This window comes from Zingiber officinale, chromosome 7A (assembly GCF_018446385.1).
Source record: "Zingiber officinale cultivar Zhangliang chromosome 7A, Zo_v1.1, whole genome shotgun sequence".
Lineage (NCBI taxonomy): Eukaryota > Viridiplantae > Streptophyta > Magnoliopsida > Zingiberales > Zingiberaceae > Zingiber > Zingiber officinale.
Genome location: NC_055998.1, coordinates 96,228,261 through 96,255,803, shown reverse-complemented (window position 1 = coordinate 96,255,803; position 27,543 = coordinate 96,228,261). Strand labels below are relative to the sequence as shown.

Here is a 27,543-nt window from a genome sequence, read left to right as displayed (position 1 = left end):
CCATAGGGATGCGAGCCAGACAATCAAAATGACGTTGCGAAGGATAACCGTCGGATCACCAGAGGGGGAGCACTATCAAGTCTCGTGCGAAAAGCGTACGTCAGCCATCATATCAAAGGAAACTAGTCAGACATGTGCCATTTTCCTATGAAATGACATTTATAATAGAAAAGATAGGGAAACCGTGAGGCTGATTTGGTGAAACTGGTGTGATGCCTCGAAGACCAAGAATTCCATGTGGTTACCTTGGAAATAGGAGTAGAAGGCTGCAGGAAACGTTGATCATAATTTGACGTTTCGCCCCAATCTCGAAATCACAGTAAGATTCATATTTGGCTAAGGGTTGATGACTGAGGGGGAGCTATGACTATAGGTTGCTCCAAGAGCCACAGAAGATAAGTCCACGAGCGACCAACGACCTCTTGGTTGGCGTTCCAGACTTTCACCCTAGAGCGAGTTATAAGAGAGCATGCTCTCACGACCAACAACCTCTCAGTCGGCTTTCCAGACTCTTGCCTCAACGCGAGTTATAAGTGAGCATGCTCTCATGACCAAGGACCTCCTGGTCGGTTCCAGACTCTCGCCTCAGTGCGAGTTATAAGTAGGTATGCTCTCACGACCAACGATCTCTTGGTCCATTTTTCAGACTGTCGCCCTAGCACAAGTTATAAGTGAGCATTCTCTCACGACCAACAACCTCTTGGTCAGCTTTCCAGACTCTCACCCCAGCGTGAGTTATAAGTGAGCATGCTCTCACGACCAACAGCCTCTTAGTCGACATTCCATACTCTTGTCCCAGTGCGAGTTATAAGTGAGCATGCTCTTACGACCAATGACCTTTCGGTCGGCATTCCAGACTCTCATCCCAGTGCGAGTTATAAGTGAGCAGACTCTCACGACCAATGACCTTTTAGTCGGCTTTCCAGACTCTCGCCCCAGCGCGAGTTGTAAGTGAGCATGCTCTCACGACCAACGACCTCTCGGTATGTGTTCTAGACTCTTGCCCCAGAGCGAGTTATAAGTGAGCATGCTCTCATGACCAACGACCTCTCGGTTAGCTTTCTAGACTTTCACCCTAGTGTGAGTTATAAGTGGGCATGTTCTCACGACCAACAATCTCTCGATCGGTATTCTAGACTCTTGCCCTAACGCGAGTTATAACTGAGCATGCTCTCACGACCAACGACCTCCTAGTCAGCATTCCAGGCTCTCACCCCAACGCGAGTTATAAGCGAACATGCTCTCACGACCAGTGGCCTCTCGGTCGACGTTCCAGACTCTCGTCCTAGCGCGAGTTATAAGTGAGCATGCTCTCATGACCAATGACCTCTCGGTTGGATTTCCAAGACTCTCGCCCCAATGTGAGTTATAAGTGAGCATGCTCTCACAACCAACGACCTCTTAGTTGACATTCTAGACTCTTGCCCCAGCACGAGTTATAAGTGAGCATGCTCTCACGACCAACAACCTTTCAGTTGGCATTCCAGACTCTCACCTCAGCGCGAGTTATAAGTGAGCATGTTCTCATGACCAACAACCTCCCGGTCGGCTTTCTAGACTCTCGCCCCAGTGCGAGTTATAAGTGAGCATACTCTCACGACCAATGACCTCTTGGTCGGTTCTCTAGACTCTCGTCCCAACGTGAGTTATAAGTGAGCATGTTCTCACGACCAACGACCTCTCGATCGGCATTCCAGACTCTCAACCCAGTGCAAGTTATAAGTGAGCATGCTCTCATGACCAACGATCTCTTGATTGACGTTCTAGACTCTTACCCCAGCGCGAGTTATAAGTGAGCATGCTCTCACGACCAACGACCTCTTGGTCGGTTTTCCAGACTCTCACCTCAGCATGAGTTATACGCGAGCATGCTCTCGCAATCAACGACCTCTCGGTGGGGCTACTGACTCCCACCCCAATGCAAGGTATGAGCTAGCATTGTTCTTGTGAACACTTGTCAACAACCTGACTGTTTGGATCATCTCCATCTGTTCCAACATCATCGGGCCAATGGCAATACTATGACTCGCCACCTTCACTAGGCCGATAGTAGCACTGTAACAAGGATATAGATTTCAGTCTTTGTAGAGATAATCAACTACACACTAGTCCCTTGTACGCAGGTGGAGTCACAAATGTGCTAGGGTCTAGTCAGTTAGACTTGAGCCTCCTTTGACTAGATTTGGAGGGGAGGCTTGTGATATAGTGCATGAAGGTGGGGTCTGATAAGGCCAGATAGTCAATAGTTAAGGGGACGTGGCAATTAAAAGTCAAGGGGGTGTGACAGTCAAAATTCAAGGGGACGTGGTAGTCAACAGTCAAAAGAAAGAGGGAGTTGGACTACCTAACGCCATCAGCGGTATATTTCCTGGATGGTCACAGCTAAGGCAGGTCCCCCAGATCTGAAATATAAGATGGAGATCGTACTAGTTCCTGACCTGCCTCCGACTGATCGGACTTCCCCAGCTCGGGCTGTGTAGACAGGCCTGGTAATTTCACTAAGACAACTCCTGGCCGGCCCTTTAGCGATCAAGGTGTGAAAGATGGGTCCTTCGTTACAGCTCATCCTCCTCATCAAGACTCAAGTCGAGTGGTACATCTGAACAGTCATCCCGAGCTGTCTGTAGCTAAACTCGGGCGGGACGGAAAGCGCTAAGCGACAACAATGTCAAGGAATCGTAACATCCTGTCAGAGAATAACTACCATATGTCAGGGAATATTCCAGTGGTCTGCTATCACCTGTGAATGGAACTTTCCTCCCACCAATAGGAGGCCACCGTACATCCTCTCTCACCCAACATACCCTAACACCCGACATTCTCTGACAACAGGTAGGCTCTGAAGGTACACAACATCATATAAAAAGGGGAGGTCCTCTTCCTTAGCCAGGTACGTGCACGTATGCACTCATCTTCAACAGTTCTTTTTCCATCGTACACTGTTCTTCTGGGGAAAAAAGACCTGACTTGAGTGTCGGAGGGTCTGTGCCGAAGACTTTTTCCTTAGTTTCTGATCTCTAACATTCTGGGTGTTTATCTGAGTGTGTGTAGAGTTCGCTTACTACCAGTTCTCGTACTATAGATCAGGGAGTTCCACGTGAGGGTTGGCTTTTCGGACGTGTATACACGGGTGCATCAAAGTCGCCTCTCCGTCAACACCAACACCATCTCCGCCGGCCTCCGTATGACTTAGATTATGGACAGGATCATTTGTATTTGTATTTCTTGACATTGTAACTTATTGGAAACAAAAAAAACTACCTTATTTATTATTTCTTTTTTCAAAATATTTAAATAATAGGATTGTTTAGGTGCTTTAGATTAATCAAAGTCGCACCTCCTTCTGATAAAAAATCCCAATATCACACTAGAAAAGTAAATTTAGCTTCGAATATATTGGGTGTATGTTGTCCAAACATGTAGTTTATATATGTTTTATCTGGATGGGAGGGTTCTGCATATGATGGTCGTGTGCTTAGAGATGCTATAGTTAATCCTGATGGGCTTAAAGTTCCTCAGGGTACAATTGATCATGGACTAGCTAGTTAGATTTTTCAATGTAAAATTTCATTCAAACTTATAATTAATGTAAAGCATTTTTTTGTATTCTTGAAGGTTGTTATTATTTGGTGGATTCTAGATATTGTGACTTGAATGGATTTTTAGCTTCTTTTCGAGGGCAACAGTACATCTAAATGAGTTTCACGGTCACAGACCACATATAGTGGAAGAGTATAATATGAAATATTCTAAGGCCAGAAATGTGATTGAGAGATGGTTTGGCTTGCTAAAGGGTGATGGAAAATATTAGCTTCCCTCTCATTTTACCCAATTGAAACTTCAGTGTGCATTATTTTAGCATGTTGTCTTTTACACAATCTGATTCGAAAGTACATAAGTTTTGATCCACAAGAGTTGGAAGCACTTGAAGAAGATGAAATGGAATATGAAGACTTTGAAGATGATGAATATATGACATGTATCACCCCCAATAGAAGAATGAACCAACTTTAGAAATATGTTAGCACTTGAAATGTTTAATCATTGGAGAGAAAGATCATACCCTTGATCATTTATGGGGCAAGGGTGAAGGGGATATGTTAATGATGTTGTTATTGCATTTTCATGAATGTTTTAACATGTTTGTCATGTTTAAGAAGATGCCTATTTTGTGAACTTAACTGTTAATTGTTTTATTTTGGTTTATATATTATTTATGATAGAATAATTTTTTTTCCTGATAAATTTGGTATCACATGTTATCGTTTCCTGTAACCATGGTCCTTTTTACTCATTACTTTTAATGATTTGACATTATTATATATTAGGATGGAGCAAGATCAAAGAGTTTGAGAACGTGGGAGAAATAAATGCTTTTGGATAGAGAATGAGGTCCAAGTATTAATTGCAACTCTTCAAGATATGACTTGTGATCCTTCATGGAAGACAGATGGTGGTTTTAAAAGCAATTACATGGCTGAGGTGCATATGAGAATGCTAAGCAAGATCCCTTCTCTTACAAAAACAAGTTACACCTCATCTTGAGTAAAAAATCAAGTGGTTAAAGAGAAGATTTCATATTATTAATGACATATGTAGGCAAAGTGAATGTCAATGGAATGATGTGGAGAAAAAAATAACATGTGAAAATTAATGGTTTGATAGTTATTGTCAGGTAATTTTATATATTCACTATGTGAAAATGGTAATAGAGTTCGTCATTGTTACCTTATGCAATTAATAATTATGAAGTAATATATGATAATCAATTTTGATAATAAATTTGATGTAGTTAATACCATTTTAGACTTCTTAGGTTAAAAAATATGGGTCTCACTTCTAATTTTATCTGATATTTTTCTTCATAATATATATTTGATGAAATAATAAGTCACAAAATAAAACTTAAATGTCTAAGCGCTGAAGTAAATACATTTGAACTGGTTAAAATATTGTTCCATGTTGAACCAATTTATAATTTTTTCACCTATCCTTTGCTAAAACCCTAAGTAATCTTTTTTTTTTGGCGAAAGCACTCGATGCACAACCTTTGCGTTTTCCTCGACACACAACCTTCATTTTAAGACGTCTTCTTTTCCTTTCCTCTCTGTAATGCTAGGTTTCTTCCCTCTCCTACCTCCTTCTTCTGTGACGTTAAGGTTCTTCCTCTCTGTAGCGCCGCCAAGGGAATTAACCTTTGATAGGTCGTCCTGTTGGATCATAGTAGATAAGAGAGAGGGGAGGGGGTGAATCTTGATCATTTAAAACCTTTTTTTTTAAAAAACCAATCACAGTGTAGCGGAAAAGAGAGAAGACAAACACAAAAAGATAATTTCTTTTTACTTGGTTTGTAGTCCAACGACTATTACTTCAAGGCCCATGATCCTTGATTAATTTCATTGGGCAATCCACTAAATGATTGAATATATAGATATATGAGATGAGCAGTTACAATGCAAGTACAGATATAAAATATACCGACAACGAAGATTAGGTCTTAGGCGTAGATTGTCGGATGGCCTCTTGGGGTAGTAATGGCAAAACTTACACATATAGCAACAACAGAGACGAAGTAGTGAGTGCAATGAAATGAAAAATGAATGAGTTGCTTCTCGGCTCGGATCCTGAGGTTTTTATAGTAGCACGGTTCGGTTGATTGAACCAACAATCCGACAACTGAACCTCCGCGCCTTTCCTTCTTTGCTCTGATTTGATCCGTTTGATCCCGTAAGTCATTCAATTTAGTCAACTGATCCAGTTGATTAGTTGTCTGAACCTAAATCTACCTTTTCTGCGTTGATTCGATATAATTTTTATTGTTTCCAAAATTGGATCAGTTGACTGATCCATGATTTTTGTCGATTGATAACACTGTGTTGCTAAGTTTACAAAATTGGCTTGTGTCTGTGCCACACTAGCTTGATCGGTTGAATGAATTGCTTGTTCAATCGACTGAACCATCGATCAACTCAAATTTTGTTCAATTTGTAAAATATAGTTAGCACAATAACAATATAATAATAGTTATCCTAGAAAATAAAGTTAAATAGTTATACAAATGTATAAGTAGGACAGTAAGGACTGTCATGATCTCAGCATAAAAATCACTATTGGTTTCTTTAGTTGGATTAGCATTTAAGGTGTTGTCCCTTTCGGGACACGACCTCACTGCATTCCCTCCAAGAGTTTACCTCAACTCACCTATCAAACATCGGATCCTCAAGACATGTCTAGACTTTAACTGCTTAGCATCGGATGGGCCTACCAGGGTTTTAACTTGATTTGATATCATATCCTCCAGACCTATCGAATCAACCTATTTGGTTCCATGACCTATTGAGACTTTGCCTAGTATTGTGTCCAACTAACCTACTAAAACTTTCCAAGTTGAGCATCTTGCACACTTGATCAATTCATTAGATCATAATAAAATTTAACTTGAACATTTGATAACATCAAAACATAAGTTCGATTCTAGTACTTCCTACACCAACCGTCCTCTTTAAGGTTTCTTGGTCACGAGAAGAAGAGGCAAGTGCTTTCTAGGAGTTCGACCTTGAGGTTGTCGTCTGTAATCGATCTGGTCCTGTAGCCGCAACATCTCGTCAACCAGGTTGGTTTTTGGCATCTCTTGCCCTATTGTTTCTCTCTTCTTCATATGGGATAAGTAGATGTGTTCTTTAGGGAATGGGATAAGTAGATGTGTTCTTTAGGGAGAAGAGATTTTTCAGAATTAGCCTCTTCTTTAGAGGGAAAATATGTTAGGTTCAAATTTCTTGTTAGAGTGTGGAATCACCCTTTAATTTTTTCTTAATATATTTAATAGTGATAAGCTTCCTTGTCATCCTATGGATTGAAATTGAATGTTTACCTACATGTGCCTAAGTAAATTTTCTTATCCAAGCTTGTTGCAATAAAATGTAAGATTCTGAGTAATCTTCTAACAGTTGGTAGGTCACCGCTCAACCTTGTCAGAACACTAGAGGACATCCACTTGCTATAACAGCAGCGGATGATGTTGCTGCTAATAGTGTTTCCCCATGGCACTGGAGAGATGCGTCTGTGAATGGTAATGAACTTTTTAACCATATTAGAAATATTTTCTTGGATATTTTTTGATTCCATCTTGAATGCCCATCTCGAAAATGGAAATATTGCATCTATTGTCCGCTTCAAAACATTTTATTTGTGTTGCTAACCTAAACATATTATTATTATCTTATAAAGGGCAAGCAAGTATCTTCTTTCTCACAATATGCTTAGTCTGTTAAATTTTTTTAATATGTAGATAATAGTGCCTCTTCTATTGGAAGAGTCATTTTAGTCAAATGGGGTGATTTTTCGAGAAAAATTGGTGTTGATGGCATTGCAGACGCGATCAAGGAAGCCATCAAGTCTACATTTGGTTTAAGAACAAAAAGGGCTATTTGGTTAGAGGATGAAGACAATGTGGTTCACAGCTTTGACAGAGAAATGTCTCTTGGTTCCTATACTCTGCATCTTGACGAGTAATGCTTTTATATCTATTTCAAGTACTGGACTGTTTATGTTGAAAATTCAAGATAGCTGTTACCTAGTCTTTCTCTTATCATTTGTTCTTAAATTCCAGAGTGCTAATTTTAACACTTATTTGCCTCTTACTTTCTATAAGAACTTATGTTTGATTAAATTATTTTTTTCTCCGTGCTTCATAAAACCTTATTCCGAGTTGAAGTGGTGTTGTTTGGCTTGAAGTATATGCAATAACAAATAACATACAAGTCTATGAGTGTTTTGTTGGAAATGGGGATAGTGGGGAACGTGGCCCATGTTCCCCACTACACATAATGGAAAGGTCCATTATACCCCTAGTGGATTTCCCTATATAAAGGGGGTACGTCCAAGGCTCTGGGGTGTGTGGAAATCACAAGCGTGCGACGAGAGTCAAAGGAAAACATCCAAGGCGGCGGGATTTGGTTTGTGGAATTGCGGAGGGCTTTCCGATCCTGTGATCGCTCTTCCGATAGCGAGCTTCGTCATTGCCGATTGGGGATCTGCGGGAGATCGCTGTAAGTTTTTATCGCATTTAATTAATTCGTCTATATGCATTTAGAACATATTTACTACAATGGTATCAGAGCCAAGTTTGTTCTAAATGTATGTGCGATCTCCTGTTTAAAATTGCTGCCGTGAACGGAGTCCGTCTCCGTCTAGTTTTGCCGTAGCCAAGCATATTGCGTTCATGTTGCAATCTGCTACAGTCGTCGGCATCAAAAGCAGCCGTAATCAACGTCTGTTGAAAGGTCTCGAATGAACAATCATGGAGTTTGTCTCTGTGTGTTGGCCAACGGCGTACTCGAGGCTGCCTTTGAATTTTCTGTACAGTGTTCGTCGTTGTGAGGCTGGCTGCAGAGGGGAGGTGATGTGCCGTGACCAGCGTTCGTCGCTGTGAGCGGCGTGCGTGGCTTGAGCGGCCTGTGCAACGTGGGCAGTTGCGGAGAATTCGGCAGAATAACGAAGCATAGTGCTTCGTGTGAGATAAAGTTTGATTTTGAAAAATCAAATAATAAAAAAAAAACCCTGAACGAAAATACAGCATGCATATGAAATTAAGAAACATAATATGCTTATGTTTTTTAATTAAAGTTTAATTTTTTGTTTGCCAAATGATGCATCGTTGAAATATGCTAATGCATGCTTATTGTTTCATGCTAATGTATGCCTACTGTAGCATTTTTTTTTAATTTGGATGTATGCCTACCGTAGCATTAATTTCAATTTGGGTGCATACAGTAATTAATTGAAAATAAGTTCAATTAATTTTATCATTAATGATAAGTGATCAAAATAAATTTTGGTCCATTTAGACCCGGTTTAAGTATAAATCATTAGTTGGTTTAACTGAATCAATTTGGTCCAAACCCGAAATTAATTTGGGTTGATTAATTGGACTTGGACCAAATATGATCAAATGACCAGATTTGTTCTAATGGGTTAGATTTGATCAAAACAATTAGATTTGTTCTAATTGGTCAGACTTAAACCAATGGCATTGGTTTGATCAAACGGATCTGAGTTTGATCAATAAGTCTGAAATTGGTTGAAATGGACTTAGAGAAAAATTAACAGAACATAGGTACAAAAATCCCTGTCCAATTAGATTAGTTCTAATTAAGGACAATGGACCAAGCTTAGGATCTGGATCCCTAATCAACCGATCCAATGGATCTGACCAATTAGATTAGTTCTAATTGTCGACTTAACTCCTGAAAATCGAGAAGATTTGTTTTTCTTGATTTATTATGTTGGTACTATGTCTGTATAAATTGAAATAAGCCGGTTTTGTAGTGGTTAGTCGGTTTTGTACTGACTTATTTATTTTCAATTTTTCAGATGGCTAGTCATGATTTACGACAACATGAGCTTTGGGAGGAGATTAAGGAGCTTGATTTCGACCCTGTTCAAGGACTCGGATGGCTTATTGGTCGGCTCGATCGGTTGTTCTGGAAACTCGAGCGAGAAGAATTTCCAGTAGAAGACACACACAGAAGATTTGCTCTAGTCTATTCACTGCCAGAAAACCTTAGGCAGATAGCATTCCAACTTTGGGATGATTATGATGGACACATCTCATATTCAGAGATGTGCAGACAGTTGCTTCATCTCTATTGGGGTCCTGAAGACCCAGAGGAGGATCCAGATGAATCTGAAGAGGATTCAGAAGATCCTGAAGATCCTCCAGAGGAGGATCCAGAAGAATCTGAAGAGCATTCAGAAGAGCCTGAAGATCCAGAGGAAGATCCAGAGGATCTGGGAGAGTGTGTGTGGGAACCAATTGAAAATCTTGAAGCTGTCCTGCCTGGGATTACTCTAAAAGAGTCCAGGCTGAGAGGGATTATTTTGGTCACTGCACTAGTGTCTGTCCTAGTGGGAGTGGTAGTTGCCTATCTAGTTTATTAGAGTTCTGTTATTTTTATTGTCATTTTGTATGAACAATAGTTAGTCCATTTCATTCATGTCAATTGGTTATATGTTTACAATTTACAGCATAATTTTATATTAATGATATGTTCATTTATTTATGCTATTTGCTTGACATGATACATGATTAGTTCATGATGTATTAAATGATTAGTTCATTTAATTAAAAAAAAACATGATATATTAAATGATTAGTTCATTTAATTAATGAATTCATGATATTATAAATGATTAGTTCATTTGTTGGGATGTATGTAATAGAATTGATTAATATTAATTTGATTGATCATACGAATGATGAGTGAAAACATAGTTTTCACTTGATTTTGTAAACCAACTCAAAACAATATTAAGTCAATCATAAATTGCATACATATGATATACACTGAATACTAAATAATGTGTTTATTTATGATAGATTATGGCAACCAAAAACATAATAGCTGAACTCAACAAAGGTGAAAAACTTAATGGGGATAACTACAAGATCTGGCACCTCAGGATACAATATGTACTTGAGGAACAAGAAGTTCTAGAGGCTGTAAATCAGGTTATGGAAGTACCTGTAGATGGTCCCACTGCACAACACAGACGAGATCTTGATGCCTATAAGGCATGGAAGAAAAAGGACTCCACTGCAAAGGGTATATTGATTAGTTCAATGGTAGATGACCTAGCTTTTGAATATGAGTCATATCTTACGGCTCATGAAGTCTGGGTTGCCCTTAAAGAAAAATACAGTGGAGTAAGTCTGAGCAAACTTCGACAGCTGACAATTAAATTTGACAGCTACAAAAAGCGTCCGAATGTGTCAATGGTTCAACACCTCAGGGAGATGTCGAACATGATTCGGGAGCTTAAAACTGCTGGTCATGAGTTGACTGATGAACAACAGGTTCAAGCAGTTATACGTTCACTTCCAGATTCTTGGGAAACCATGAAGCAGACCTTAACTCACAGTGAGAGTATCAAGACTTTCACTGATGTCTCACGCCATGTAGAATTGGAGGCGGAGAGAGTTGAATCCGCAAGGATTTCTGGACAAGCCTATGTAGCTGTAGGTTCTGCAGGATCATATGGATCCAAGAAAAAGAAATGGTTCAAGAAAGGGAAGGGAAAGAAGAAGGAAGCTGCTGGTGTGGGACAGGGCCCAATCAAGAAGATAGTCAAGAAGACTGGAAAGAAACCTAAAAACAAGTTGACTTGTTTTAACTGTGGCAAAAAGGGCCACTTTGCTCGGGAGTGCACTGAGCCGAAAAAGGTAAATCCAAGTGTGTCTTCTTTTCAAGAGCATTTTGTTGCTAGTTCAGTGTTGTTAGCTGATTCTTATCCTTTGTGGATTATAGATTCGGGAGCAACCAACCATGTAGCTCGGGAACGAGTTACATTTGTTGAGTACCGTCGGGTACCAGCTGGCAACAAGTGGATCTATGTAGGAAATAATGCAAGAGTTGAAGTCAAAGGAGTCGGCACTTGCAAACTCAACCTACGTGGTGGTAGAGTTTTATTTCTACATGATGTCCTGTATGCTCCTGAAATTCTACGGAATCTTGTTTCCGTTATGTGTCTTCTTGATTTAGGGCATTATATTAATTTTTACAGTCGGTCTGTTGAACTTAAGATTGACTCAGTGTCAATCGGATATGGTTATTTAACAAATGGTTTTATGGTTCTTGATGTAGAACCAGATGTCAATTATGCTATTGATGGTTGTTTTTCAAACATTGCTTTAACTAGTGATGCAGATATAACTGATGAGGTTTGGCATGCTAGATTAGGACACATAGGACAAGAACGTATGAATCGATTAGCTAAAGAGGGTTTATTGGGCACTCGAGCTAAGATTCAATTGTCTATATGTGAGCATTGTCTTGCTGGAAAAGCAACTAGGAAACCATTTGGTAAGGCTATTAGATCTGAATCAACATTGCAGTTAATTCATTCGGATATTTGTGGTCCAATGAATGTGAAGGCTAGACATGGAGCTTCCTATTTCATTACATTTATTGATGATTTCTCTAGGTTCGGTCATGTGTATTTGATTTCTCACAAATCCGAAGCATTAGATTGCTTCATTCGTTATATGAACGAAGTTGAAAATCAAACGGAACGTAAAGTTAAGACTTTACGCACTGACCGTGGTGGGGAGTATTTGTCTGATATGTTCAAGACAATATGTAATGATAGAGGGATTATTAGACAGCTGACAATCCCTGGAACTCCACAGCAAAATGGGGTAGCTGAAAGAAGAAATATGACTCTTCTTGAAATGGTTAGGTCTATGATGGCGCAAGCTAATTTGCCAATCTCCTATTGGGGAGATGCATTATTAACTGCAGCCTATATACTTAACAAAGTGCCTTCAAAGTCAGTACCATCTACCCCATATGAACGTTGGACAGGCGAAAAACCAGATTTGAGTAATCTGAGACCCTGGGGGTCAGCTGCTTATGTTCATGATAGTTCTCACAAGTATGGAAAACTGGGGCCTAGAGGTAAGAAATGTATCTTTATAAGATATCATGAGACCTCCAAAGGTTATGTTTTCATAGGTGAGCAACTAGATGGAACCATCTCCGAAATAGACTCGAGAGATGCGACTTTTCTCGAAACAGAGTTTCCAATCAGAGGTGATGTTGATAAAAATGTTCCTCTATTTGAGGAGGATGAGATATTATCAACAAGAGAGGTGTCAAAAGGGATACTTGAGTCTAGTCAACCGAGTGGGAGTGATATGCCGAGTCATGAGTTGACTTCTCAACAGCCCAACTTACGGAGAAGTGTTCGTAAGATCAAACCTAAGAAGAGGTTTGATATTGAGAATGAGGCATTGGTTACACTTCCAATTGACGACGACGAGCCTCAATCCATTGAGGAAGCATTGGGATGTAGAGTTAGAGAAAAATGGAAAGCTGCAATGGTTGAAGAGATGGAGTCCATGATTCAAAATCATGTTTGGGACTTAGTCGATCTTCCTCCGGGCCAAAGGGCTATTGGGAATAAATGGATTCTCAAAATAAAGAGGAAAGCAGATGGATCGATTAACAGATACAAAGCTCGTTTAGTTGCAAAAGGATATACCCAAATGGAGGATATTGACTTTGAAAAGACATTTTCTCCCGTAGTGAAATTTGTATGAATAAGAGTTATTTTGGCCTTTGTGGCACATTATGACTTAGAATTACATCAAATGGATGTAAAAACCGCTTTCCTTAACGGTGATCTTGACGAAGAAATCTATATGGTTCAACTAGAAGGTTTCATTGCTGAAGGCCAAGAGCAAAAAGTATGTAGACTTAGAAAGTCTATATATGGGCTAAAACAAGCGTCAAGACAATGGAACATAAGATTTAACGAAGTCGTTTTATCTTATGGTTTCGAGATGATCAATGAGGATCATTGTGTTTTCCTGAAACAGGAAAAAGGAAAGTATGTCATTTTATCATTATATGTTGATGATATGCTGATAGCTGGAAATGACATAGGATATGTAAATGAAGTCAAGAAGTGGCTGTCATCACAATTTGATACAACAGATATGGGAGAAGCTGAATATATCTTAGGGGTGAAGATTATAAGAGATCGCCCTAAAAGACTTTTGGGTCTGTCACAAGAGTCTTATATAAATAAGATGTTACATCATTTCAGCATGTCTAATTGCAACATAGAACATACACCTATTGTGAAAGGTACTGTGTTAAGCAAAAGTATGTGTCCTAAAACTCCAGAGGAAATAGCTGAGATGAATAAAAAACCATATGTCAGTGCTATTAGTAGTTTGATGTACACTATGTTGTGTACACGTCCCGATATCAGCTATGTTGTGGGCTTGGTCAGTCGCTTCCAGTCAAACCCAGGACCGAGACACTGGAAGGCAGTAAAAAGGATATTCGGATATCTGAAGGCGACAACAGATTATTGTCTCTGTTTTCAAGGATCAGATATGAGTCTGAAAGGTTATTCAGATGCAGATTGGGCTGGAGACCTGGATGATAGAAAATCCACATCAGGTTATGCATTCTTGCTGAATGGTGGCGCCATCTCCTGGAACAGCAAGAAACAAGCTTGTGTAGCTTTGTCGACTATGGAAGCTGAATATGTGGCATGTTCAGCAGGTTTCTGAAGCATCTGAAAATTACTGAGGATAGTGGGAGTCCAGTAACTGTCTACTGTGACAATCAAGCTGCAATAGTTTTTTCCAAGGATCCCAAATATCATAGCAAAGGCAAGCATATAGAAATTAAATATAATTTTGTAAGGGATATTGTGGCTAAAAGAAAAGTCATTCTTGAGTATGTCCCTACACGTGTTATGCTTGCAGATCCTTTTACTAAGCCAATGACTAAAGAGTCATTTAAAGAACATGTAAAGTCTTTGGGACTTCGTAGAATGTAACAATATTGAAATAACAATCAAACTTTGTGTTATGATTGTGTAATTTGCCATAATTTATTCAGTGTATATGTTGTATTTGTTACATTCATGTAAGATCTCGGTGAGCATGTTGGCAGGTGGAGATTGGTCCACTCACATGGACAATCATCTCTGTTTGTTAAGTACAAATAGGGGTAAGACCGTTACTTATGAAACAGCTTACGTAGCTGAAATTATGAAATTAGAGACAGATTCATAAGTTGAGGTCGCCTTGATAATTGTGTCAAGATGAGATCATTTATGTGTAAATAATGATCGAAGTAAATGAACCCACCATTTACTAAACCTGTTGAAAGCCAGATTAGAATTCATACGTTGAATTCAGGATTAGACGTTAGGTATGTCTAGATCAAAATCTGTACGATGCTAATTTTGAAGACAACATGCACTCTTTTTAGTAAAGAGAATAACATCGTAGCATGTGATTCATACCACATGTGCTATTGCGACAATAAAGGTAGTAGGAGAATGAATCCCTATTTCTCTACTATGTGAGACCTTTTAGATTATATGTTAATATCAATTTTTGCCTTAGTGACTATTTAGCTGTCTACTTGAAGTTTTAATCAGTGTCTGCTACTTTAGCGTGTATCCTATGGCTATGGATGATTCAGTCTATGGAGCATAACTAGGAAAGCGACTGATTAAAATGAATTGATTCTAGCTAAAAAGGAAGATTAAATATATTTACATCTTTTTGTTGTTATTCACTGGTCGACCCATTTCTGTTATGTACGGAAATGAATGTGAATATTGGATATGGAACATGCTCATGACATAATGGTCATTATAAGGGATTAGAGATGTTCATATCGATGTAAATGAAAATTATTTAATCTGGGTAAATAGCAAGACATGGATATCTTCAAGATAATGGCTATGTGTCACTTGAAGATTGGATGAATCCTGGATAAAAGCTATGTGCCACCTGGAAAGTGGCTAAGTGCCATAAAGAGTGTGTCTCTAATTTATTTGAGTAGCTAAGTAAAGTATAACAACTTTATTAGCATTGATTACTCAAAGAGCGGCTAAGTCAAGGTGTAACAATCTTCTTAGCAACTATCGCTCAGTGTGCTTGCTGTCGCACGAACCAACCATTTTCTCTAAGTATGGATTGAATGTTCTCATATAGTCTATGTGACCAAACTCTCTAATAGTCTATGTGACTTATTAAGTCTTTGTGACTTACCTGAATGAACTAGTCTTAGTGACTTACCTTGGACGAGTGGGAGATGTTGGAAATGGGAATAGTGGGGAACGTGGCCCATGTTCCCCACTACACATAATGGAAAGGTCCATTATACCCCTAGTGGATTTCCCTATATAAAGGGGGTACGTCCAAGGCTCTGGGGTGTGTGGAAATCGCAAGCGTGCGACGAGAGTCAAAGGAAAACATCCAAGGCGGCGGGATTTGGTTTGTGGAATTGCGGAGGGCTTTCCGATCCTATGATCGCTCTTCCGATAGCGAGCTTCGTCATTGCCGATTGGGGATCTGCGGGAGATCGCTGTAAGTTTTTATCGCATTTAATTAATTCGTCTATATGCATTTAGAACATATTTACTACATGTTTCTTTGACCATTCATTTGGAATACAACTACAATAAAATTGTGACTGATATGAGAGCAAGAAATCAATAGATGGTTTTTAATTCAGGAATGAACAAGTTACTTCGATGCTGAGGTTACAACTGTTTGTCACGATTTAGATGCATTAGTTTTATCTGTCAAATTAATTTAAGGATCAATAGACAATTTTTCGTGAAACAAATGTTATTATCTATCTACACTATTTTGGATTGGATAGTCTGATACAAACTCATTGTGATGTCTGCCCAAGATTCTAGGTTATGGAACCATGGAACACAGAGAAATCTGTCATAATTTCACACTTCCTGGAGAAATATATCTGCCAATTTTCTTTCTATCCTTGCCTTTTGTCTAGTCAGGCAATTGGAAGTTAAGCCAGAAGGGTTGGACATCTAGATATACCTGCATAATGTCTGTCAATTGATTGGCAATACCCAATGAGAGTGTGTAAATTAGTTGTTTGTACCACATTTATCAAAATGGATATCAACTAATCAAGTTCCAGCTTAGAGTAGTTCATTCTACACATGGCAATTGAGACATCTACATGATTGAGCATCTAATTTGATAGACCTGGATCAACTAAACAAACCATATATTTTTGGAAAAAGATACTCTAAATTATTCAGCTTAATAATAAGTAATATTGAAATAACATTTATAGATCTTCAAATCTATTTACTAATGAAACTAAATTTGAAAACTAAAAATGTGAAAATAACATACATATGTGACCATTTATATTTTGCACAAAACTGTAAATAAATAAATATTAAGATTACAGTTAGTAGGTTTTGGGAAAAAAAAATCAGTCTACTGTTTAAATCTGTTTTTTCAATTTTTTTTTTTTTTTTTTTTTTTTTTTGATCTTTAAGTCTGTTTAATTCAATGGAAAGTCAAATAGTGGAGAGACGAGATAACAAAATTATACATGGATTTCCATCAATAATGTATATCTAACGTTTTATTGGTCTGTCACACTGTGCGTAGGATCGTAAAGAGGTTCTTTCAGGTCTTTTAAAAATTATCTTCATCAAAGATCGTCGTTCACCGAAACTAACACACGTCTTCGCAAATTTCAGACACGATCATATAATATTTTCCTTTTTACTTTTCTTGTTAAGGTACTGTAGCATTGAACTTGTAAAGTGCCATGAAAAATGCAAGATTGCAGACTATAAATCTGGTTGAAATCCTATCACATCCGGAGTGCAAATTATGATAAGGATGGTTCATCGAGGGGTTCGGTTGATAATTTCTTCGCCTGTGAGAGTTGAGTCCAATCTTGTATGGTTAAGCACACCCTAGATCCTCCACTGATTTTAGTCGTCTAGATTTAAGTTGGTTCGACTTGTGATTTGTTCTAACTGGGTCGTTTAGATATAGACCAGAACAAAGCGATTTTTATATGAACTATATTTTCTGTAACCTTCTTTAGTGCATTTTTTTTTTGGTGCAGAGTTTTCAATTTTCCTTGTAGATTTTTCTAAAGGCATACTGTCTAGTAACTTTTTTATTTTATTTTATTTTATTTATAGTTATAGTACATAATAGATTTATTATTTTTAAAAATATATGATAAATTTGTCCCTGAAGCTGTCGACTTGTGATTTTATAGTTGGTTCATTTGGCTCGAACAGGTTAAACTTAATCAGTGTTGTCGGTCGAGCTAAATTGATATTTTCGAACGGGCACGTCGCGTGTCAAGTGGTTACGGGTGGGTGTTGAATGGGTGAAAAAGTTAAAAACAGGGAGTGTGCGATTACGTGGAACCACGGATCTGGTTGATTTCCTTGGAAGAATCAAGATGCCCCCACCGTCGCCGCCGCCTGCAACCCGATTCCCAAACTCCTCCGCCTCCGCCTCCGCCTCTGCTTCTTCCGCTGCCGATCGCTTCCTCTCCGCCTTCACCACTCCCATGGAAGACGTGCCTCGCCGTTCCGCCCAATCTACATCGCCCTCTTCCTCTTCCCCTAACCACCTACTGTCATCCGACCCATCCGCCGCCGCCGCCTCTTCAGCCCTAACAATCACCAACCCTACCGTCACAGACTCCGCAATCTCCACCCGCCCCCGAAAGGCCCGAAGGGTTTCCTCCGACGACGCTTCCAGGAAAACACCCTCTTCCGCTCCCCGCCTCCCCATCCGCGTCATCCCCCGTCCGCTCTCCGCCGACGGCGAAATCGACGTCGCCTTCCGCCACCTACGCGCAGCTGACCCCCACCTCGCCCCCGTCATCGACTCGCATGAGCCTCCCTCCCTCCAGTGTCTCCATCCGCCCTTCCACGCCCTCACACGCAGCATCCTCTACCAGCAGCTCGCCTTCAAGGCCGGATCGTCCGTGTATACCCGCTTTCTGTCCCTTTGTGGCGGAGAGGAAAGCGTTGTCCCTGAGGCTGTCCTCGCCCTCACCCCGCATCAACTGCGCCAGATCGGTGTCTCCGCCCGCAAGGCCTCCTACCTCCACGACCTCGCCCGAAAGTACCACAGCGGCATCCTTTCCGACGCTGCCATTGTATCCATGGATGACAAGTCCCTCTTCACCATGCTCACCATGGTCAAGGGCATTGGCGCCTGGTCCGTTCACATGTTCATGATCTTCTCACTCCACCGGCCGGATGTCCTTCCTGTCGGAGACCTTGGTGTTCGAAAGGGAGTGCAGATGCTTTATGGTCTCGAGGAGGTTCCACGGCCTTCGCAAATGGAGCAGCTTTGTGAGCACTGGAGACCGTATCGCTCTGTTGGGTCTTGGTACATGTGGCGCCTTGTGGAGGCGAAGGGCACACCCACTCTGGCTTCATCAAGTGCTGAAGGTGGAACACTTGATATGGCTGACATGGGAGGTGGAACGATGCAGCAACCACAGCTAATTGATCCAGTTCAGATGCTTCCTGGTCTTGGATGAAAACTGTACGCTGTCTTCTAATATTTTTGATTTTTCCCTGAATCTAGCTTATTAGAACAGTCATTTATCCTTTCTTATGTTCAGTAAGCTGAGCTGTCGTCTGTACTGAAATTCTCAACTTTCTTATTGTGTAATTTACATTATGCCTATTTTATGTTTGCTCATTGACTCATCAATCTCCACCACCTTGGTGTTGGATTTCTTATACCCTTTCATATTTATGTTAATATGTTTATGCAACTTTACATTTGTACTTTATGTCCACACTTGAACCCTAGCGAAAATTGGTGATAAAATAATATTGGTTAAATAAGAGACAGTTGCTTGTTATCATTGATTTGCATCTACCTTTCAATGATGTCATGTTAATCTTGTGCTAAATCAGAAATAAGGAATCAAGAAGTTTAAATTTCCTCAACATATACCACAAACAACTGAATCTCAGTGAAAATGAACTTATCGAGGTGTTGCATTGTTAGTTTTTGTAGATTTTATGTTTCCTTAGTGCTTTTCAGTATATTTGCTACATTGATTTGTATCAACAAGGTGATCTTGTGAAGATATCATTACTAGTATAAAGATCGAATAGATAAATGGATAAAAATTTTAGGAGTTTTTTGTAATTGCTATGTGACCCTTAGTTGAGAGGTATAAATTAATATTTCATTTTATATACAAGAAGAGATTCTAGCCTATGTATGTAACCTCTAGGTCTAAATAATCAATCAAAGATGTAACGTACCATTTCTAACAATACCACTAGTTAACTAATTGCAAATATAGCCTAATTTTGACGATTCCCCTCAAGGTACAAAATATATATTATCTATCCTATGTTTTGCATATAATAAAAACATCACAAATAAAAATAAAGTGAAAATGCACTAAATTAAGATGCCAAATTTGAATCACTAGTGCAATGGTTGAGAAATTTGATGACATATTGTTCTAAATTGATCTTTAGAAGAGTTAACAATTAACTGAATTTGATGGTGAATGTTAAAAGAACCTTTGTTGGGTTGATACGATATTCAAATCTTCAAATATATAAAGCTTCTTTATTATAATATTCTTAATATTTTCTCAAACCGAAGGTGTCATAGTTTGTGAGGTTTGTGAAAGTGGATTTATGAAAGGTTATTGAGCGAAGGAGGATTAAGGCTTTGATATTTACTCTTGAGACAGCGAATCAATACCAAAAGAAACTAAGATAGTCTAATATTACTTTGAGAGACGAGGATAAATTATTAGAGATGTGATAGGGTAAAGTTATGTCATCTATAGTTATTAAAGGCACTTGCCTGGCTGTGCCTAGGTGCAAGGCGCAACAAGGCGAGCCTCTTGCGCCTTGTCACCTTAAGCGAGCATTATGTGAGTGGCTACAGATGCATTTTTTCTCGCCTTATTGAAGCGAGACGTATAGATGCAAATGAGGCTTAAAAAAAAGACTTTTTAAAGTCTGGTCCATATCTTTAATTACCCTTTAATTAATTACGTAAGAATGCTTGCGACACTTATTTCTTTGCTTGTGAATGAAACTAGAGCGTTTCTGGACATGTAAGTATAAATATTTAAGAAAATATTAAATTAATTTATTATAAAAAAATAAAATTAAAATATTTTTTGTTTTGTGTGAAGCTTCATTCCAAAAGAAGAAACATGCTGAACAAAAAAAACTAAATGATTTAGTTTTTATTAAATATAATAGGTTTTGAGATGCCGATATAATATGTGTGATACTATCGATCCTATTTCTTTGGATGAGATAGACGATAGCAATGAATGATTGATGATGGGATTGAATGATAACACTGATGAAGAAAATGATTTAGTATTTCATGATGTCAATTTGAAGTGAAGTTGCACGAGCTTTTAGAGTTGATGAAGATGCCTATAGTTTTAGATATTGAGTTTCATCTTTTTCAAAAGAAGAAAGAGTAACTACATCAAAAGGAACTAAGAGTAGATCTTCTACAAGTCAACTTATTATGAAGAGGAGGAAGAAATCGGTCTTGAGGAAATTGATGATATGATTGAAGAAGATGATGAAGATTTTGATGATTTAGATATTTAAAGTTTTTTTTTAAAATTTAAATTATGCGTATAATTTATTTATTTGCTAATAAATTTTATATTTACATTATTGTTTAATATTTTATGTACTATAATTCGAGAGACACGTTTAAAATGGTACTGACATGTACATGGTCAATAAATGCCCCTGTTAGACAATGTGAATCTATAACAAATATACACATCAAACAAGGAAGATCAAAAAAGACTTGACTAGCAACAATAAAACAAGATAAAATTTATTTAAATATAGATGATGGTGATATAGGAGGGGGATAGAGACCAATGGCATAGAAGGATCTATATAGTTGATCTCACCTAGTCAGATGAGGCTTGGTTGTTGTTGTTGTATTTTATATACTATAATTTTGTTAGTGAAATATTTTGGAAGAAATTATATGTTTGAATTGTAAAAATTTATACCTAGAGCGCCTTACTTCGGTAAGACATGCGTCTTAGGCCTCATAACACATATGCACTTTTGACGTCTCATGCCTTAAATAACTATGATGCCATCTATTCAAGAGAAAGAGGATGCTATACTTACAACATCTACTCTGAGATTATAATTGCAATATCTGCTTTGAAGGGAAAAAAATTGGATACAAAAATGGAAGACAAAAATTATGGCAACATTTAAAATTTGATAGTACTTTGGACAAATAGATGAGAGAAAGAGATAGATACTTTGCTAGGAGGGAGAGACTTTGCCGTGAAAAGTGGTAGTTCAAAGCGACATGTTTGGGTTGGTTTAACAACTAAACCTTGGGTACTGGTGGTTGGATCTTAAATTGTTGGAGGATCAATGAAGGAGCAGTAGGGAATATGAGGTAGAAGATAAGAATGGCATAGAGGTGAGGGGCCTTGTTGGGATTGTTAGAGGTATTAGATTGATAGGAGTATTAATGTGTAGTGGGTTGAATCTTGTATTGGTATTTTAAGTTGGGATTTATCATGTCTATATATACCCGAGAAATAATTATCTCAATAATGATAAGCAATACAATTTTTTGTTTTCCCTAATTCTACATACATTAAATCACCTATTCTAAAAAGTTAGGGTTTTTTAAATATAGGTAATCCCCTTGGGTGAGGTCCACTCTTCAATCCTCTCTCTATCTCTTGACCCTTTCCTCATCTTCTTCGCCTCTCTTTGCCTTGTTCTGTTACTCAGTTTTCTTCCTTTTTCTTGCAAGTAGAGAGGTGAGGAAGGGGATTCATAGCAAACATGAATTATTGTACAATGTAACAGCTGAATGCCTTCACCCTCTATGAAGGCATTAGAGCCACCTTTGGCTTCACTGAGTGAAGGCCCTTGGTTTTTTCTTCAAGCCTTGTTGGCTAAGCCTGTTCACTGTTGTAGTTGATCCTGTTTGGCCTCTTTGGCAGCACTTGAATCAGCAACTGGATTTCACTGATTCAAGGGCTGGAGCAAACCACATAGGTGATGCCTGGATCACTTTTTGAACAATTTTGGTCATCTAGTCTCTTAAGCATTATGGGTCTTCTTTGTTGGTTCCAAAATGTTAAGTTACTAAATCTACTCCAAAAGTGGATGAGGACATCCTTGCGAACAATTTCAAAAGTATTAACAAAGCAGCATTGACCATGGGTCTCATGATTTCTTCTAAGGAATAATATTAGATGACGTTGATATTAACGACGATAACAATCAATTCCCTAAATATCCCCCTCGTTTATAGGTTGTATTAAAAAAAAAACGTGTATGCTTTGTTTATGATGGAGAGGAGCTTTTGTTAAGTCTTGTGATTGTTGTAGGCCCTTTGGTTTTATTTATTTTTATTTGTTATGACTGTGGTACAACTTCATGCTTTATGGATCATAGCATTAAACAACTTTGGGATACGTACAATAAGTTAATAGTTAATATAACAAAGATGAAATGCTAAGATATATGAGACTCATAGAAAAGTTAATTTAAAACAACCTACTACCCAAGAGCAATTAGGTGCAACACTAATAGATAATAAGAAAAGAGAGAATATTTAGACAAAATGAACATGTTTAAATATGAAAATTTTTTAGTTAGCTAAGTGAATCAACCAGGTTGGTTTTCCTATTAATGCAGGGAACAATTGAGGAAAGAAAGAGCATAGGGAAAAGAATCCAGGAGAGAGAAATGATTTCCTAGTTTGTCTTTTCTTGGGAGGAAAAAAAGAAGGTAAGTTTCCATTCTAAGCCTTGTTTATGTTGTTGTTGGTTCACAAGGCTTGCTCGGAGTAGCACTACATTTGCAAAACTTCTACGAGATAGGGTTACATTAGGGGAACCTGTGAGGCATATGCGAGCTGGAGGTTGTCTGTGAGATCGTCCGTGAGCTTGGGTTTCATTAGATGCTTCCTCAATGCTTCTTTTGTGAGGTCTTCCACGATGTCTTCCCTCATTTCTTCTTCATCTGTCATCGATTCCTCCTACTGATCAGTGCTGACCAACATCATCTTAGCATGCTATCTGTACCAACAGCGCATATTGTTTCAGTTGGAGACTGAAATATGAAATTTCAGACCTTGACTACATAAAGTTTAATGCAAAATAAGATTCATATAGCAAACCCCAGATAGTCGAGACTAATGACAATGACATATGTATCTAGTAGTAGTTGAATGAATAAGTACATAGAGTTGTGGGGTCAAAGCTCCATATCTCTAACTTCCTGGGTCAATACACCTATCAAGCTAATACATATCAAACGTTGGTGGTTTATTTATCTGAATATGCGGGACAATAAGGCCATATCTACAAATGTTGATGCTTGACTAGATTTGCCAGGAATCGGCTTCTTATTACTTGGATCCACTTTGAGTTTTATTTGCATAACATTGATTTAGTTTTTTTTTCTAGAGCATTTTAGCCTATGTAAATAACACTAGCTGACCTGAGGCTAATTATGTTATAGCAGCAACACCTTTTGACTATGTTCAGCACAATCTTTCTCTTCTAGAGTTCTAACCAATTACTTGACCATTTGTAGAAATTTTGTTGTAGTCATAAAATGGTTATTTGCATTACCATGCAACATTTACCTAATTCAACCCACTCTGCTATCACTCTTGAATAATCTGGGGACGGACTGTGAGAGGTGCCTGGGTGAGCATAATCACCTTTTGCTACAATTGAAATTAAGACACATAAATGAGGTAACATTGTCTGCTACCTATGGACCAGGTTCTGCTGCATGTACCTGCAGTGATACTCTGACTAGATTTCATGTATCGGTTCTTGGACCCACAATCCTATGCCAATGACAGAGCTTCACCCTTCTATGTACCAATTGTAGATTGATGACATTTCAAAGGTTGTTAAATTGCCACATTTTGAAGTAAGATTACAGGCAAGGAAACAATTTGAGCAATTGCAAGATTGAAGTCGCAAAACCGAAATCCTAGGATTCAACCACATTTTTTGAATTTAGCTTCTGCAGGTTCCAATGTCAGAAATTTATAGGTTAACATTGGACCATTTTATGACCCCATGGCACTTAGTTTTGGTTTTGGAGAAGAGGCAATGAATTAATTAATTGATTACGTGGAAACAGTTAACTAAGTTGATCTGATTCACTAATGTTTTTGTTTGTTCTTCCATTGTTTTATTTCTTTCCAAAACAAGCCTAATTCATCCTCATGAAAAATATTTTAGTGAGCATTATAAGATAAATTACCTGCTAAATATCAGCACATTGCTTGTTTCAGCTTCCTGGATGTTAATCAGTTGCTAAAATTCGAAGATGTTGATAAAAAGTTTCATTTATGTGTTCATTCAACTATTAATTTTAGTTCTACTAGTTTGCTTGATGATCTTTGTTATCATTTTTGCTGAATATTTCTTAAACTCTAATGAAATCCACAAGATGTGACTTGGACAACCATTTAGATTTCTATCACATAACTTGCATTTATTTGAGACGTTTTGACATATTGACTATAAGCAAAAAAAATCCATCTGGGTAACATTTTTTCTTTAATTGATCCGACCCACACTAGTCGCATGCATCTGTCTTCCAAGAGAAGAATCACAAGAATCTTGCACTAACTCGATATGATCCATATTACTTGCTTGCATGCGTCTTCAAAGAGAAGAATCTCTTTCCTGGTGACTCTACTGAACATCTCTAGTAAGAGAGACAAGTGCTGTTTTCTGTTTTGAGAATTAGCTTCTCTCGGCAATAATGATGCTTGGAGTTGGCCAAGGTTATGCCACCATGATTGAGTTTAACCTCACTGGAGTTGTGCATTAAGGCAGGATATCTGTAGATTTAGATGAGTACATTAATATTTATTTCGAGCTTAATAAATTTGAATAATCCAGTGTTCCTATCATATAGGTACACTGGTCGAGTTTAGTGGTTGAGATCTGTTTCAGAACTGGTAGGTTCCTAGCTTTTGTGTCAGCTTTGAAGTGATGTTCGAGTGAAACTATCATGTTGCCTCTGGCACCGATGTTATGCATGCACTATGAAGATATCCAGGGGTTGGTTCTTTTAGATTATCATATGGTTATTTGAAAACATGAGATTCAATAGATAGTTGACGGTCCATATTGATGCTAAGTATGGCTGCTTAACTATCCAAATGAATAGTAATCACCTGTAAGCAATTTGGTTTGTAATGTGAACTGTGACTTTGACTTGGCCAATTGAAAAACAAACATAGGCAAAGAATATAGCTGCATTTTGACTTTTCAATTGAGTCACTTTTGATAGTGTTTCATCTCCTTTCTGTGACTGATCAACAAAACAGAGTTGAAGGATGTTACTGGGTGTACAATTGGGATAAGCATTACCCAATTGGTACAACTGAAATTGTATATACGACTTTGGCTGTACTGAACAATACTGATTGAAACTTTGAAATAATGGTTTAAACTAATTGCATTTATCATGTGGCATTTCTGTAACTAGTTGCAGAATGAGGAAGCAGTATCACATAGTCGATAAGCCGGTCTTCCTGTGAATCAGACATGTAGCTATTGTTAAACTAAAGAGTATGACTCACTTTAGTGGACATGTAAAACAAATGAGCAAAGTTTCCAGGTGATCCTTGTCAATGGCTGAAGAGACGGTGAGCGTGCATGATTAGGAGGATGGTAACCTTCCAGGTACTCTCTCATTCATCCCCGTGTCCTTTTTAAAATGCATTTATATATTCAAGTTCAAAATAACTAAATGATTATGTAAAAAGATTTGTTCAAAGCATTTCTCAAATGACCTATAATGCCAAAAGTATTATATGGACTTGTATATCCAAATTTCAACTAGAACAGTTGTTAACAAAGAGATTTTCCTGTTACTAAAAGGAAAAAATGGGGGAGAAAATGTGTGCATTATGTATCATACTGATTGATTTCCATTACTAAATATCTTAATCAGCATTGGAGATTAAGCAAATCAATCAACATGGATGCTACCTAAAACTGAACTCTGCATCCAAAAAACCAGTGAAATGTTCACTTTGCCAACATGTCAAACAAAATATGACAATCATCATGCACATGAGCTACAGGAGTTCAGTTCTAGTGCAGCTCTGAATTGTATTCATCCGACAAGCATGTTGCTGGGATTAAATAAGTTCCAGGTTGATGCAAACAAAGTGAGAATTGCTTGGGTGGGGGTGTGATGCAGTGAGAATATAGTCAGATGAGCTCAAAATGAGACATTTTTAGAAGTTGACTTCTGATTGTGTGTCAGTTCTTCAGATTTATCCTGTGCAAGGAGGGAGACCGGTTATCTTCAGAATTAATGGTCTTGCAGCGACCTCCACTGTATTACAGAAGGTAGGAATGAACTAGGCACAATACTTTAGGGAAACATGAGAGGGTGTCTCAATCTCTTTTAAACAAAAGTGAACAGTTTCATCAAAACTGTCCCAGTTTTATCGTAAACAAATTTCTCAAATACAAATCGTCGGCAACGCTTACATTATCGTAAGTGGATGCTAGAACGAGGATCTATGAAAGTTTGAACTATAATTATGCGTAGAATTATGACATTGGACAATTTAACCAAAATCTATGCAGTTTCGAATTGTCTAGTCTCCATTAAGGCTATTGGGACCACCTTTGTTTTTTTTCTTCGTCTTTTTTTTTTTTTTTTTTGAGAGAAGCGATTATCGAGGATATATATACTATGTTGATACAATGCTAACGTGAGGATTTGCAAAAGTTTGAGCTATATTTATAAACTAAATGTGAATTTGAGAAGATTTATGTACACTTAAAAATTAACTTTCAGAATATTCAATTAATTTTATTTTTTTATTAGTATCGAATATTCAATTTACATTAATTAATTTTGGATGATCAATTTAGTTTTATATAAAATTTTTACTGGTTATAAATTGTAAAGTGTTTATAATTTGTGGTCTATTAATTTAATATTCTTAGATACCTCTTTATTAAAAAAAATCTATTAATTTATTAAGACTGACGTTCAATTTTTAAATATCTAAAACATTACAAAAGATACTCCGCCGCGGGCTAATCTCACCCTTTCACATGCGCAGGAGATGCTGTCCTACGAATTAGTCAAATTTGACTACCTAGGTAATTAATTCAATGGACAAAGAGT

At 38.0% G+C, this 27,543-nt stretch overlaps 1 protein-coding gene across 5 annotated transcripts; it reads left to right on the top strand.

Moving 5' to 3' along the window:
- Positions 1–17,700: 17,700 nt before the first annotated feature.
- On the top strand, positions 17,701–26,887 carry LOC122001832 (DNA-3-methyladenine glycosylase 1-like). Of its 5 annotated transcripts, none has more exons than XR_006117498.1 (4): positions 17,702–18,892; positions 23,050–23,142; positions 25,879–26,075; positions 26,347–26,887. XR_006117498.1 is itself a non-coding variant. In XM_042556789.1 (2 exons), the coding sequence occupies exon 1, from the start codon at positions 17,790–17,792 to the stop codon at positions 18,885–18,887; it is 1,098 nt and encodes a 365-aa protein (XP_042412723.1). In that variant the 5' UTR covers positions 17,701–17,789; the 3' UTR covers positions 18,888–18,892; positions 25,303–25,605. The 5 variants fall into 5 exon arrangements, 2 of the variants coding, with proteins under 2 accessions (XP_042412723.1, XP_042412722.1); XR_006117499.1 differs by having other exon boundaries at positions 26,673–26,872; XR_006117500.1 differs by lacking the exon at positions 23,050–23,142 and having other exon boundaries at positions 17,701–18,892; positions 26,347–26,883.
- Positions 26,888–27,543: the final 656 nt, after the last annotated feature.

Coding starts and splice junctions, on each gene's coding strand:
- LOC122001832 (XM_042556789.1), top strand. CDS start 17,790: ATGCCCCCACCGTCGCCGCCGCCTGCAACCCGATTCCCAAACTCCTCC.